Below are 10,967 nucleotides of genomic sequence, written 5' to 3' on the forward strand. Positions count from 1 at the left end.
TTATCTGTAATTCTATATTTCTGACCAAGAAAAGAATCTACATAAAACAAATAAAAGCCTGTACTAAATTGTAAATCACAGGCACATTCACTCCGAACTAATAAACATCCCACGTTCTAGTTCAAATTAAAATTTGTCCAAGTTACTATAACCACAACCACAACTTTATGTGTAAATTAGTGAAACAAAACTGCATATGAATGGAAAATCCAACTTTATTGTAAAACTCCAATAAAAGACTCAATCTCCGTAAAAACAATCAAAGATCCACAACGAATCACATCAAATTCTACACTACCAACAATCTCTAATCATCTATCTAACACAGTAATGCTGCAGCCATCCACAAAAGGGTGGCGAGTAATCCGGCAACTCTGTACGACGTCGCACCGGAGTTTGGCGAGGATGGGCTGGAAGAACCGGAGGGAGATGGGGATGAAGGGTTTGTGGCGCCACCGGAGGGCGAAGAAGCGGGAGATCCGGGGGCAGGAGCAGTGGGAGATGGCGGCGAACTTGGAGATGGAGAGGTCGCTGGGGAGGAGGCGCCGGTGACGTTGATAGCCAGCTTTTGCCCGCCGGCGCAGTGACCGGGGAACGCACAGATGAAATAATGCTCGCCGGACTTGTTCAGGGTCATTCTCACCGGTGGGCTATTGTAAAGCCTAAGAGGAGATGCGGTGCCGCAGGAGCCGTAGTTCGCCTTCGTCACCTCCGCCACATTGTGTGCGTTCTTCTGGAAGTTGAACACTGCACCAATCGCTCAAATCCATCAGCAGAAATAAACTTGATTCACCTCAAGAACACCATATCTATTCTCAAATCATAATACCCAGTAGCTCAAGAACATAGCATTTGAAATATACTCGACACTTTCTGCTCTTACCCAGTATGTCGCCGACTTTGAAGGTCTTGCCAGAAGTCCAGGTCTTATAAAACGCCTGGCTGGAAGGTACGGTCCATCCGGTTTTGTCTCCGACGGTGTAAGTTACAGCTCCAGATGAAGGAGACGGAGCTGAAGCTGGGGCTGGTGAAGGAGCTTTCACTGGCGCAGGAGACTTCGCCGGTGAAGCAGAGGGCTGAGGAGCAGGGGAAGCAGAAGGAGAAGAAGCTTGTTTGGAAACATTAACGGCGAGTTTCTGGCCAAGAGAACAGTGAGGCCCAACAGTACAAATATAATAGTGTTCACCACTTTCGTTCAATTTGACACTTGCAGGTCCGTTATTTAGAATTGAAATGGGGTTCGTAGTGTTGCAGGAATCAAAAGCTGCCTTGGTCACCTTCGCTACGTCATGTTGCCCGGTTGTAAAGCTGAACACTACACAGAACAACAAAAAGACAAAGAGCTATTACGCTGAACGGAGAAATTAAAGTAAGTGTTGGGACTAATTGGTACTATGTATGAGTTTTGTTACCAAGAGTGTCGCCTTGTTTGAATTTCTGGTTAGAAGCCCAGTTGCTGTAGGTGGACGCGCCGCCGGGAGGGACAGTCCAACCGGTGTTGCCGCCGACAACATAGCGGGTTTGAGCGGAAGAGCCATGAAGAAGGGTGGCGATTGATAGGAGCAGAAGAGCAAACACTTTGAGCTTGCCTGCCATGGCTGTGTGTGTTCTTACAAGGTCAGGTCGCCCCTGTTCTGTGAAAGACGAAGAGCTCTGTTTTTCTGTGCGGAACAAAAATGGAAGGGCAGAGTCACTTAGCGAGTTAAGTGGGTGATTATGGGAATATATATAAATAAATAAGCAAATTATTGGGGTGTGAATACAGCTGAGGAGGAGTGGGATTTGTTTGGTCAACTAAATTTTAATAAGTTGCCGGAAATTGGGACTTGTAGGTGTTTGACGTTTGGGCACAGAGATGACAAAGAAAACTTGAGAATGATCTAAACTTGTGAAATTTATAATTAATAATTATTTGTCAAAGTTTTAAATGTTACAATTTTAACCGGTAAAATTATCGTTTATTTTTTACTAAATGTGATCTAATTTTTCAGGTCATTTTAGTTGTATTATTTTATCGGTGATTTTTTTTGTGCAACTTTACCCATAATTTTTTTTTTGTATATTTGAGAAATAAGATAGGAGTAAAATTGTACAAAAAAATCATACGTAATATTGCATAAAGAAAATAATCATGGGTAAAATTATACAATTAGAAAAAATCAGACTCCTAGTGTACTTGAGAAATAAGACTAAGAATAAAATTACACCTTTATCTTATTGTTTTTTCACATAGAATTGTTGTTGTTTTCAAAGTTATAAATTGCAGAGCGAAAAATTTACCCCCTCCATTTCTTTTTATATGTCACTTTTTGCACTATCTTTTATTATTATAAGATCTAATTTTTTAAATGGGTCTATTTTTTTTATAAAATTCTCTGAGTTTGTCTAAGCATTTAATACATTATTACCTATTTGACTCTTAATTTAATTCATTTAATACATTCTCTTTCTTCATTTATCTCACTATTACTTTCTCATATTTACTTATTTATATATAGGAATATATTTGAAAAAAAATTACATTTGCTACATATTAATTGCTTTTAACTAATTTTAACTGTTTTCTTAAACCTCACAATTTAGTTAAAAAGATCTTATTATAAGAAACGGAGGGAGTAGTTTACACATTTTTTATAAAATTATGTACCAATAAATCAAGGACATATTATATTATTTGGGTTAAGGTGGAATTTTAACCATGACCTTATTTCTAAGGTACAATTTTACTCCTAATCCTTTAGTGGTACAATTTTGCTCCTATCTTATTTTTCAAGTGCAATTTTACCATTCATTCTTTTTTTAGTTGCAATTTTATCCCTAATCTTTAGATGTAATTTTGCCTTTTATGGTCAAAATTGCACCACTAAAAAGATTAGGGACAAAATCATACCTGAAAAATAAGATTATATTCAAAATTACACTTTAACTCCTTTTTTTTTTTAAAAAAAAAAAGAAAATGATACATTATATTAATGGGAAAATGGTGCATAGGGATATACAACAACAAAGGAACATTGGAAAACCATGGGCTTATAAAATTATAGAACATTGCCAAAGCTTAAAAATATCTCGCATGGTCGGTACATTACTTAGCTACAAGTCTCCTAAGTTTAATTGTACCTGAAAGCTTAATCCTAAATATTGAAAAATTAGTAGCACATTAAAATCATGTAGTGTAAAATATTTGTAAACCCTGAAAGTTTAGCTGTAAAAATAAGAAGATTAACTAATTAACTTATCAACTGGTTGTATTCGGTCTTTAATCATTTTGAAAAAAAATTCACAATTTACAATAGCAGTTTTGATTTTTCAATTGAGCTTTCAATTTACAAATTCTCCATTATTTACCATTAAATTATAATTGATCTTTTTCCAGTTTTATAAATAAGCTTGCAACTAAATTTCCAAATAAACTTTGTTTTTTCCAACAATCTATATCAACTTCTAAAATTTACAAACCTCTCACAATTTACGGATTATAAAGATGATTATCATTGAAATATGTCAATCTAACTGCTAGGAAAAAAAGAGAGAGGAGGAAAGAGAATATAACTCGAAAAGTTCTAATTATATATAGTGCAACAAGACCTCCCCCACTAAATAATTTGCTTTTTTTTTTTCAATTAATTTTAGCTCTTTCTACTTTCCGTTTCCCTTTTTTAAACGACACTAGGACTCCACCGGCTATCATCCATGATCATAAATAAAACTATTTTCAATAATTCTGTATGCATACATAATAATGCGTTCAAACTTCATCCAGCACTTTAGGACATTTTTTAGTCCTGGTATCATCGTCAAGTATTTTATACTCCATTCACCACATTTAAATATTTTTTAAATGTGCCCAATATCTTAATATTTTAAGGCTAAAATTTTATCACAAAATATTTAAATGTGCTAAGCGCACTTAGAAAAATACTCTAAAAGGCTTGACGAATTGCAAAATACTAAAAAAAAATATTTAAGTGTATTAGTTAAACTATAAAATAATTTAGAATACTAAATATACTTGGAAAAAAATTCAGGATGATAGATTAACCTTAACTTATAATAATGGCTTAATTCTTTTTTTATTTGGGCCAAGGATGAATACTATTGTCAGCTTTTACATAGCTTGATCAAATTTTAGTTTCAATCCTTGTAGTTTTAACTAGTCGGTTTTGATTTCTATAATTTTGTAAGGATTTGATATGAGTTTAACAAATTATTGATATATTTAATAAGTTTGATTTGATTGCTATGTAAACTAAAATAAAGTGCTTATAAAATTATAACAAAGAAGAATCCCAAAAAAAAATTTTAAAATTTTAAAATTTCAAATCAGTTTTATTTACTATATTTTAATAACAATTGATAATATTTAAAAAAAATTCTGATTTGAGATTTAAAATTTTAAAGATATTTTTTAAAAAATTTTCCTTATAACAACCATAACTAACGATTTAAAATTACGGATGAAAACCCAAATTCCTAAGAATTAACGGTGATATTAACGGCGTGATAATTTTGGAAAGTTTATCAGTTGGCATGTTATTTTAATATCCACTTCGCACATTGTTAGATAAACTAATTCAACGGAAAGATGGCGAAAGAAAAGGACAAAATGACGTGTGGGGTCCAGTTTTGTTGAAAGGGTGACCAAAAAGCAAGTTATCGGGAAGTTTCCAATGTGATAGACTAAATAAACATTTAACGTTCTGTGACCTTTGGATGCCAACAATGTATAGAATATGGTACAAAATTGTTAGGTGAACGTGAACTGGTGACCTGTGAACACGTTGTGAGGTCTGTTTCTCCATCGAGCGTGGACTCTAGGCTATGACCGAGAGACTTGTGGCCGCCTTTGAAATTCTTAACATGTAAATAAATCGTCATGCTTTGCTCTCCTTTTTCTGTTATTGTTTACCCCCGTCATGTTATTTCTCCACTAATTTGGTTAATGTTCTTGTTTTGTTTTAATGACAATTAATAATTTTGAAAAAAATGATTGAATGACACTCAAGTGTCTGAAAAAAAAAAATTGAAAAATAACGTTGTTTATTTTGAGTTCTATGCAAATTATTTTTTTAATTTTTTTTTCAAAATTTCTCCCCACGTTTTATTACACTTTTGATGGAGTATGGATTTAGAAATAATCAGGAATATTTTAGATAATTATTATTTCATTCGAATTGTTTATTGTGAAAACAACAAAAAAAAGAACCCTAAAAATACTAAATCCCAAAAAAGATAGTTAACAGCTGCAAATGACACAAAAAAAGGGACCACATGAATTGGTATTGTGAAGTTAACAGAAATGACAAAAATACCCTTTGCAATAGGGAAAAAAAAAATAAAGAGAGGAGAGAAGAAAGTCAGCACGAGTTGAGATTGGGAGACCGACGTGGTGGAAGGAGGAAACATCGAAAGCAAGTGAATGTGAGTAATTTATATAACACCTTACAACTTGCTTATCATATTTAACCTTTTTTTTTTTTGCATAACAATGATATAAACATATATAGTCTACAAAACACCATACCATGGTTATTAAAGATTTTACTTACCTTGAATACATAATCATGTTAGAAAAGGATTGAGGATCCTTTCTTATACCTAATTGACACAATTATAACCAATAATAAACTACTATCAAAATAATTAAATAAAAAATATACCAGAATCATGTACTCATCACATATGTACCATCAATCATAATGCGAATCGAGGCCCCAAAACTAGGCTTTTATTCAAAAACCAAATCAAACCATAAAATAACAAAATAAGGGTTTAATAAACCAAATTAACAAATGTCCATAAATAAATCAACATATGACCATGTCCTAGGTGGAAAATAATCAAAAGCTAAATATAACATAATAAAATGCGAGGTACAGTGACCTTGCCACACGACCTCCAACCTTGTGCTCTTACCCAACACAGCACCTTTGCTGCTTTAACTTGTAAAAATAATAGAGTGAGACAATTATCTCAATAACATAAACTCCTATTACCTCATTACTGGCACCCTAAGAGGTACCGAGTAGGACTAACAGTTAAAACAATCATTAAACATATCATTGTTTCATAACAGATAACAAATATCACATGTATGCACCAAGAGAAAAAATCAATAGATAGCATGATATAGCATCAAACATTGCTCATTAATTTAAATTCAATTTCTATTTTATATCCTCCTTATATCAGCCAACTTGAACCCATGGGCTAAGTTCTACCATGTGACTGATGATTCCTACAAGCTTTGCCCATATGTGACGCGGACTAGCCAAAGTCAGCAAAGCACATACACACAATGGGCTCCTCCTGAAAAGAGTTATACTATCCCAATAGGTTTACTACCCAGCATCCTAGGGGGTAGTTGCCCTTGGGGTATACTGTCTCAGGAAATCCATGCAATGTCACAAATGAGGATGCACTATCATCTCCAAATTGCAAACCATAGTGAGCTCTATGGAGGCAAACCACATGGTTATACCATACACCTTCATCACAATACCTCATTCTTACAGTTAGAACAAAATACACAATCACAACATTTCTTAATTCATAAGATAGAATCTCAACTTCTATCAGTTACTACTACATATCAACTATCCAAGTTCAATTCCTTTCATAAGCATAACAGCAAGATCTCAGCATGCGATCATGCAACATACCTCAGCTAGATATAGCTCATACAGTCATAAAAATATCATGTAGCACAAATATTTACCTTTCATTATGGTAAATCCTATCTTCACTATTGCAAAAGCTATGTTTCATCGGAATGACACTAACATAAGCTATGCCACAATGACATAATTCTTAGCCATAGTGAAACGTAGATCACGACAAAGAAATATAGGGAAATTTCAGAAATTTGATTTCAAGGCTTCTATCTAGTTTTAGAGTCCCAAAATAGTAATGTTTTTACAGTAATCTGTAATATAAAAGAAGCCCTAAATACAATTAACAATTCCATTATTTTTCAATTCATTTTTCTTATTCTAGATGCTTAGAAACTTATCCTACATGTTACTTTATAATTAAGAGGAATTTTTAAAGGAGCCAACAGGAGAAGCAGGTGAGAATATGCGTTAAATGGATTCCTAAAATAGTTATGGAAATTACCCAAAACACACTTGGACGTCCTCCTAAATGTCTACTCCGACTCTGAGTCAAATTATATCATTGATTCAAAGAATTGCTAAGGATTTATCTCTAAGGTAACAAAAATTCTAGTTAGGGGAGGAGAATGAGAAGAGAGGAGTAAGAAAACACACAAAAGGATTGGGATCTCTTATCTTTACTTTCGAAGTTCACAAACTTCTTAGAGAATTGCCCTGAGAAAATTCTAGCAGAAAAAAACTCTCCCTCTTAGTAAAAATTCAAAGTGATGATGCAACCCCCAAACTCCATATTTAAAATTTTCAACCCTTTGATGGATGACGATGCTTAAATAAAATACTGCATTGTAGGCATTTTGCCATAGTAAACTTTACAGAAAAGTGGCTATTACAATTTTTGACACCATAATCTTCTTCTCTTAATCACGTGAGCTTCATAATGTTGTTCTTGTTCTTCATGTTTTATGGGTATTCTGTTTTGGGTAGCTAGGTTTTTAGGCAGGGAGGAAGGTAAGCTTGAGGCAGCTTGTTAGGAGGAGGATGTTGAAGTAAGGATGTTCATGGAGAGGTTTTCTGTTTTTGTGCGCATAAGCAAAAATGTTTAGGGATAGGAGTGTGTTGCTATTCAATATGAGTTAGAGTCATTATTGTTGTGAAATGGCTAATTATCTAAGGAAAATTTGAAGAAGGCAGTGGGTTTGTTGTGTGAGTACTGTGAGGACAAACTATAAGTCTATATAGTAAATATAGGGTGGAGTTTGTTGTTAATACCCCTTGGGAATGTGTGAACCCTATTCTAAAAATGTTAATGAATGAAGTTGTTCTGTTTTTTTTTTAATTTAAAAAATGATGAGATATATTTGTTTGGTGAACGGATATAAATAGTAATTTATGGTTGCAAAACAAAAGGATATACCATTGCACTAGATGCCACTAAGCTGAACACATAAGAAGGATTGGAAGAATCCTAAGCCATCTTAAATTTGGAAGTACATATGGGATGCCTAATTTTTGGTGTATATAAAGATGTAAGCTCTACCTTCGTTTACTTTTTTGGGAGTAGGATTCTGATAGATATGTGAAGTATTTTTTCATAAATAGCATGTTGAGTGATGTTAGTAATAAGGGAACATTAGTAGAGCCACTATCTTAATGCACACTTGTTATTGAATATATAAAAAATAATTAGTAACTTTCATGGTCATGCTGGTTTTTTGTTAATGGCCAAAAGGAAGTTGTTAGGGAAAATTATTGTAGAGTCTCATGTAAAAAAAATAAACAATAAAAAGTCCCTAAAATTTTTCAAATATTTAAGAAGTCCCATGGGACCTAAGGGTAGGAGATTGTATTTATAAAATTACCAAACTATCCTTGTGAATTTTTTTTTAAAAAATTGAGTGTTACTCCTATTCCTACCTTTCATTCGCACATTGCCTCTCACCTTTATCTCTCTATCTCGCGCTGCTCAGATCTCATTGTCACTGCTTGCCACCAAGAAGAGGAGGGTAGAAACTCTGACATATATTGGCCTCTAACTCTAAACATAGTCACATTTAATTCAAAGCAATTAGGGTTTGTTTTCATTTCAAGTTGCAATATCAGTTTGCCTTACTTCTCACTTTCCTGTTTATTTTCAAACAAAAAGGGTGCTTCTACGCTCGTACTAACTACTTCCTTTCCATTTATCCTTATTGTATATTCTTTTAGGTGGATTTCTACGTGTTAAGCATTTCATCATTTCTATCGCATTGAAACTGTTCAAAAAGTTTCTGTCAACATTCAAGGATGGGTAATGATTGCTTTATATCTTTTGAGATTTTTTAGAACATTACAGAGCTGGTTTTACTTGGGAAATTTGAACTTTTTCATTTTAGGGTTTAAAATAAGGGAAAATTACACTGAGGTCACACAGAGTACAATTAATATAAAAAAGGTCCCTCAAAATTGCGAAATGATTCTGAAGTCCCCAGGGACCTGTGTGTAATTAATTCTAATTGTGAAATTACGTAGTTACCCCTGTTAATTTGAACCTATTTACAATCTTAACAGTGGCTGTTAACAACCCGAGAAGAGGTGGTTAACAACCTCAACAACACCCCTGGTATTCCACAAAGTGAGTTGTCATGAGCACTGCCGAGGTTGTTAATCACGTCTTCTCGGGTTGTTAACAGCCACTGTTGAGATTGTAAACGAATTACTGCAATAAAATTAGAACCTATTTACAACATCAACAGTGGCTGTTAACAACCCGAGAAGAGGTGGTTAACAACCTCAACAACGCCCCTGGCATTCCACAGAGTGAGTTGTCATGAGCACTGCCGAGGTTGTCAATCACATCTTCTCGGGTTGTTAACAGCCACTGTTGAGATTGTAAACGAATTGTTGCAATAAAATTAACAGGGATAAGTAGGTAATTTCACAATTAGAATTAATTACAGACAGGTCCCTAGGGACTTCAGAATCATTTCGCGATTTTGTAGGACCTTTTTTATATTAATTGTGTTCTGTGGGACTTAAGTGTAATTTTCCCTTAAAATAACTGCTTTGGTACTTTGTGCTAATTGACAACTTTTTCAATATACTAATGCATGCTTGCTATCTACTGGATACTTTAAAAGTGTTTAAGTTCTTGTGAATTTACTTATATTGTAGTTGACTTTATGTCTAGTTATAGTATTAAAAAAAATTTGTTGATGCAATCTATCATGGCTTGTCAATACTAAAGCTTGACAAAAATAATTCAAATGCTCAATTGTGAATGCCTAGTAGACTTAGGTATTAACCTTATTAATTATTGTCATATACATTTTATCTACTTGTATATACTCTATAATGACATAGTATTTCATACAAACTTATATTTATTTTTAGGTAGGTGTTCAAACATATACGGAATAAGATCATGTAGATGTAGTGACTTGTCTGTAGCAAACATTTTTTTTTCTAAGCAAGAGGAAAAATTTAATTATTGATATGATTGGTTTTGGTGATAAGAACTAATTAATAGTTTTCATAGCTCTTCCTCAACAAACTATTAGGAAAGCATTTTAAGGAGTATGAGCAGGTCATTATCCTTACAAGACTAACAATACCAATTAAACTTGGAGAAAAGCTAATGTGTGTGTATAAATTTCATTATGAGAAAGCATCAAATTATTCATATGAGCAAATAATTTTTTGTTGTCCATAGATACTTGATGAAATAGTCACTTACTTCTAATGTATTCGAGCTATTGGTTTAAATTTGGCCTCTATAGGTTAGTGTGGGTAGTTGGCCTCTATAGTTAGCATCATCATCGACTTGAGCACAGCAGGGTTAGTGTGATTTTTATTTTAACTATATTATATTTGATTTGTTGACTGAGCACAATAATAATAGTGCTAAACTCTCTGTTGTATTTATGTTGTGAATATCATAGATGCTAAATGTTAAAATGCTACTTTTTTTTGTTGAAGTTTGACATGCAACAAGTTGATTATGTGCTAATATATATATATATATATATATATAGACATCTTCATGGGGACAAAGTAAATCACCCTGACTCTGTTGATTATAAATGTTAAAATGTTGATTATAGTCATGAAGTTGCTATTATTCTTGTGTTTTGGATCCTTGATGTTATAGTCTTAATTCCTTGGCTACTGTAATTATTTAATTTAGAGGACGAAATATGAACTTCATAATTGTAATGTGATGAGAGAATTTTTTTCTGCAGTTTAACAAAATGGCTAAAAAGAGTAAAAGTAAAAATGGACAAAGGCTTGGAAACTTCGCAAGATGTATACTATTTACTTAAGAATTTTATGAGAAGAACAAAAAGAAGTTTATGTCATTCGAAGAAGGCAGTAACT

The 10,967-nt window shown here is 33.3% G+C and overlaps 1 protein-coding gene across 1 annotated transcript; it reads right to left on the reverse strand.

The window, feature by feature from the left end:
- On the reverse strand, positions 1–1,694 carry LOC114749809 (blue copper protein). Its single transcript, XM_028938350.1, has 3 exons — positions 1,413–1,694; positions 884–1,315; positions 1–747 (listed from the first exon to the last, which is right to left on the reverse strand). Exons 1-3 carry the CDS (start codon positions 1,594–1,596, stop codon positions 320–322), a joined length of 1,044 nt encoding a protein of 347 aa, XP_028794183.1. The 5' UTR covers positions 1,597–1,694; the 3' UTR covers positions 1–319.
- Positions 1,695–10,967: the final 9,273 nt, after the last annotated feature.

Source organism: Neltuma alba, unplaced genomic scaffold, assembly GCF_004799145.2.
Source record: "Neltuma alba isolate B1F8T4 unplaced genomic scaffold, ASM479914v2 tig00001012_pilon, whole genome shotgun sequence".
Taxonomy (NCBI): Eukaryota; Viridiplantae; Streptophyta; class Magnoliopsida; order Fabales; family Fabaceae; genus Neltuma; species Neltuma alba.